Source organism: Frankliniella occidentalis, unplaced genomic scaffold, assembly GCF_000697945.3.
Source record: "Frankliniella occidentalis isolate FOCC.00 unplaced genomic scaffold, Focc_3.1 Scaffold2756, whole genome shotgun sequence".
Lineage (NCBI taxonomy): Eukaryota > Metazoa > Arthropoda > Insecta > Thysanoptera > Thripidae > Frankliniella > Frankliniella occidentalis.
In genome coordinates this window covers 9168-14356 of record NW_026269832.1, presented here as the reverse complement: position 1 = coordinate 14356, position 5189 = coordinate 9168, and the positions used below count along the sequence as shown (strand labels likewise).

At 53.6% G+C, this 5189-nt stretch overlaps 1 protein-coding gene across 1 annotated transcript; it reads left to right on the top strand.

Moving 5' to 3' along the window:
• Window positions 1–2597: 2597 nt before the first annotated feature.
• On the top strand, window positions 2598–5173 carry LOC113205257 (sialin-like; the record flags this gene model as incomplete). Its single annotated transcript, XM_052276387.1, is given in 7 exon segments — window positions 2598–2794; window positions 3111–3347; window positions 3672–3759; window positions 3831–3936; window positions 4189–4309; window positions 4415–4564; window positions 4667–5173. Coding segments are annotated over 7 exon segments (1133 nt in total), but the record flags the coding sequence as incomplete, so codon positions are not given.
• Between the last annotated feature and the right edge of the window lie 16 nt (window positions 5174–5189).

Below are 5189 nucleotides of genomic sequence, written 5' to 3'. Positions count from 1 at the left end.
GGGGGGGGGGCTTACACTGAACCCACTTAACATTGTGCGTACAGGGCATCTATCAAACTGTACCGCATCGCATGCACGCGTGTGGGTGGGTTGGCTACCGGCGGGCACCGTACGACGCTATAGTATGGTCAGTGACAATAGGCAAACCCACCGACACTCCTCCGTGCGATTCGGTTCGGTAAACGGAGAACGGGGCTGAAGTTACATCCATGTCTTTATTACCTATTGGCTCAAGAGGCTGTCTTAACATTTTGCACTTGTTCTGCCTGCTGTGGACATTCACGGCGTTAAACTTGACGGCACGCGAGAGATTTGGAATGACCGAGTCGTATCTTGGTTTTATTACTTGTGCGTTGGTCAGCCACTGCTTGACAGCGTCCGAGTGACAGAGGTGTCGTCCTCACCTTGGCGCCAACTCTTCCTCTTGACCGCGCGGGACGCCCCGCTGCACCCGGCTGCGCCCGCGTCCTTCCCGCGCCAACATGCGTGTCTGATCAGCTGCGGCCCTGCACGCATATAAAGAACGTTTGCTAAAACAGCTCAAACAATAGGCCTAAGATTGCAAACTTTGCCTGACAGGAAAGTGCGCAAAATATTTTGCTGCCCCAAGAAACATTTTGTTACTGGAGCACAAAATTACGATAAAACGGCTAACACAATGTATTTTTTTCGGCTGTTTTTGCATGCGCTTTAAGGGGGATTCAGAGTTATCAAAAAGCGAGCGCAATTCTCACGCGCCAGGCGTGAATTTCACGTTCGGCGGGATGAACGAACGTCGGTACTTTAAAGCTGAGGGAGAATGAAAATCACGCCTGGCGTGAACGCTTGCGGTTCGTGAACGCTGAATCCACACTTAATATTTATTTATTTTTTGCGTGTGCTTATGTTTGTTTTGCCTTGGGGCTTAAGCTATGGGCCGGTGCCTGCCGGGTCACCGCGCTCGCGCATGAGGAAAACAAACAACGACATTCACGTGTTTCGTTATTTGAGGGCATCCTGTGAATTCTTCATCCAGGATGACTGGCAGGCAGGTGGGCGCGTAGCAGTGCTGATCTGCTCGCTGGACGGCCTCTGTCTGATAGTTGTTGTTTTTTGCCTTCATTCGCGATGAGCTGCGCGGTATTGCGGCGGCGCCGGGCGCCGGTGACAACAAGTTTAACCGGTGCGGGTGACAAGCGGTGACAACTTTTTAACCGGTGGGGGTGACGAGCGGTGACAACTTGTTAACTGGTGCGGATGACGAGCTGGTGACAACTTGTTAACCGGTGAGGGTGACAAGCGGTGACAGTTGTGAACTGGTGCGGGTGACGAGCGGTGACAGTTGTTAACTGGTGCGGGTGACGAGCGATGACAGTCGTTAAACTGACAGTTGTTGCCGCGCCCCGCGCGATGCGATAGCCAGGATCCCCCAGCCTGAGATTAGCGCGCGAGAAAAGTCCTTATCCTTAATTACCCTTCACCACCCCTGCATCTGCTGCAAAACCACCTGGCAATCGTCGAAAAACCTGGAAACATTATAACGTTGCAAAACCGCGGCAAAACGTCGCAAAAGAAGGTTTTTTTTTACCATACGGGTTGGTTGAGTACGTTGTGTATGGGGTGTGTGGCGCACGCCGCCGGTGTAGTAGAGGGGGGGGGGGGGCATGGCCGTGCACAAATGTGAAGTGTGTGTATGGGATCCACGCGGCGGACGGACACACTGCTGCTGATTCGTCGACAGCTGGGCAGCTGGCGCGCAGCTGGAAAAGGTGTTGGGGTTTGGGCTGGGGAGGGGAGGGGCACCTTAAGGAGTGGGATGGGAAGAGCGTGTTTGGTTGTCCGTAAGCAATTGACAGTGTGCTGAACTGAGCGTGACAGTTAAGTCACTATTCTTATCGCGATATACCCGCGAGTCTGAGAGTGTTGTGTTGAGTCTGGTCAGAGCCGGCGGCGGGCTCCAGTTTCACGGCCGAGTAGTGCCATGTGCCGCGTGCGGTGTTCTCGGCTCATCCCTAACCCGTCCGTAACCCGCCCCCTCTTCGCCACACACGCCAAGTCTAGTTCAAGGTCAAGAGTTCAGGGCTGGTTGGCGAGACAAGTTTGGTAGCGGTCCGGTTCGGTTCGGTTTCGCGTTTTGGTATCGCCCATTGCTCCGGTCTGAGAGAAGCGCCGCTACTGCCTTGGCCCCCGGTCGAGCAGGGTGACAACACGCCACGCCACTCCGCGACACGGCGTGGTCTAAAGTGTGACACTTTCTGACTTTCAGAAGAGTATGAGAAATACCTTGCGGGCCCGTTGTATTAGACACATGAAAGTGTGAGCAGTTATGTTTTATATCTTTATTTGAAAACTAAACGGTTCCCTGGAGCAAACTAAACTCTGTATAATGGACTATTACATTACAATTTTATTGCTCGCTTACTTTCAAGTGTTGAGCCTGCCCGTCCCGCGCCGCACGACCATTGTCACAAAAGACGGCGAACGATCGTGAACGATTGTCCGATGATAGCAGTGATAAGGGTGCCCTCACAATGAACGTTCTCGGATGCGACTCCCCCCCCCCCCCGATTATATACATTTTCTGTAAAATTACCAACAATGTTCTTTACTATCCACAGAATGGGTACCTCAGCGATACGTTTTCGCCATCATGGGCATGCTGGGCATGATCAACTGCTTCACCATGCGCGCCTGCCTGAACGTGGCCATCACCAGGATGACGCCGCCGCCCAACACCTCGACGGCATCCCTCGAGGACTCGTGCCCCTTCGAGGCGGTCAGCGGCCCTGCTTCCAACATTAGCACTGTTCACCAGGTATAGTGGGGCACACCAACCACGAAGTTCTTTACCCCGTTTGGGGCCCTTCAAATACTACTTGACACACAACAGACAAATAGTACGGGGTCCCAAAATGATCAGGAACATTATATTGGAGTCCAGAGAGACCCCATTACACGATATTTGTACCCCGAGGTACAAATATTATGTGTTCCAACGGGCTTCAGTGAAAGTCCAGATCCTTTTGGGACCCCATTATTTGTACTCCCCTTCAAAGTCAAGTGGAACGACCATATTGTCACCGAGATCGCTTCCGTACTAATGTACTTTATCATTTGTCGCTCGCACGCAGGAATACAGGTTCAATTGGGACTCGGAGGCGATCGGCCTGGTCCTGGGCTCGTTCTACATCGGCTACATCCTGACGCACATCCCGGGCGGCGTGATCGCCGACCGCTTCGGCGGCAAGCACACGCTGGGCTTCGGCGTCCTGATCACGGCCATCTGCACCTTCCTCACGCCCTGGGCGTGCGAGGTCGGCGACGTGGCCGGCGCGGTGGTCGTCAGAATCATCATGGGCCTCGGCGAGGTGAGTTTAGGTTAACGGCATAATAATTTATCAAGAAGTAACAAAAACTTTCTGCTGGAGCAAAATGTTTCCCAGTGAAGCATACTGTAAAAATGAAATCAACAAACTTTTTAGCAGATGATACGTTTAGTTTAGTATCAGTCGAGGTATCAGCAGCTTGTCTTAGCGACACGTTATTTTCTTTGTCGCTTGCGAGCTCCCGGCCGTACTCCGCGCCCGAACAGTCAGTTGGACTTCGGAGCAGGATGGGCTGCCTACGCCACGGGCGCATATGTCTTCTTGCCCCCACGCACACAGTCAGACTCACGCATTTCTTTTCGATAGGGCGTCACGTTCCCCGCGATCTTCGTCCTGCTCGCCAAGTGGGCCCCAAAGCAAGAGCGTAACCTGATTGGCACCATCGTCCTCGCTGGTAAGTGCTGTCGTCTGGGCCGGGTACAAGTCACTTTGATTTCTGTCGCTAATCCGGCCGCCGTGTCACAGGTCCGCAGGTGGGCACGCTTGTGGGGAACGCGCTCTCGGGGCACCTCTTACAGTTGTACGACTGGATCACAGTGTTCTACGTGTACGGCGCCCTCGGCCTCGCCTGGTAAGTTACATTTTGTCTTGTTTGTTTCGCGGACGTTACTGTTGCTGGTCGGGACACTCCCTGACTGGACTGGACTCGGACTTTTCGATGCTCAGCAGCTCGTCTCAATGAAACCGTTTTATTATTCTCATTTTTATGGCGGCCACGCGACCAAAGTCGGTCGGGCGTGGTGAGTGGAGCCCCTCGGCGCACTCGGTTGAATGCTCTTTTGCCTCACGCCGGAAAGACCTAACAAAAATACCTTGACGACAGGTACTTCTTCTGGCTAATCCTTTGCTATTCAGAGCCAAGCGACCACCCATTCATATCCGATAAGGAACTGATCTACCTGAATGAAAACGTAACCGGTGCGCAAGAGGACAAGGAAAAGCAGGTACAAGACAAGACACGTGCTTCTCGTTTTTGTTTTGTTGCGGATACGGATGGAGAGGGGTATTGTTTTCCAAGATTGAATGACAACACTTTTCTTTTGTTTTAGCACGCCTCGACGCCTTGGGTACCCATGCTGTCGTCCTTGCCCGTCCTGGCGCTCATCCTGACCGAGGTCGGTCACGACTGGGGCTTCTACACCATGATCACCGACCTGCCCAAGTACATGTCCGACGTCCAGCACTTCAACATTGCCAGCGTGAGTAGTGCGCGACTCAGGAGGACTCCCCTTCGAGCGCTGAGTGGTACCCATACCCACCCATTGATGGTGGTAATAACGAATCCATCTCTCCCGCTACAGAACGGCATGCTGTCGGCGCTGCCGTTCCTCTGCATGTGGATCTCATCCATGCTGCTGAGCGCGCTGGGCGACTTCATCACGAAGCAGCAGGTCATGTCCAACACTCTGCTCCGGAAGGTGTTCACCACCATCGGTAAGGAATCGTCCAGAAGGTACCTATATCCATTTTTCCTCGAGATTTATTCGGTAAATTGCGGGAGCCGGGCGCCTGGGCGCCTGCGAGACTCGCGGTAGGCCACCCCGCAGTACATGTATGCACTGCGAGCGAGATGTTGCCTACCCATCAGGCGCTATGAGAGCTTGCATGGCATGACAGTTCCGTAACGTGAGTGAGGGGCGTACTTTCTGGAGGCAGCGCGGCCGCCCCTAGCGCTGGGCAACGCCGGCTGAGTAGGCAACCTTTCCAGCACACAAGCCCCACTGGAAGTCTGTGACGGCTGGTTGGTCTGACCGTATCTCTCTCCCTCCCTGCCGAGGGGTGGATAACTCCTGAATTGGGTGTACAAATTTCAAGAATTGAATT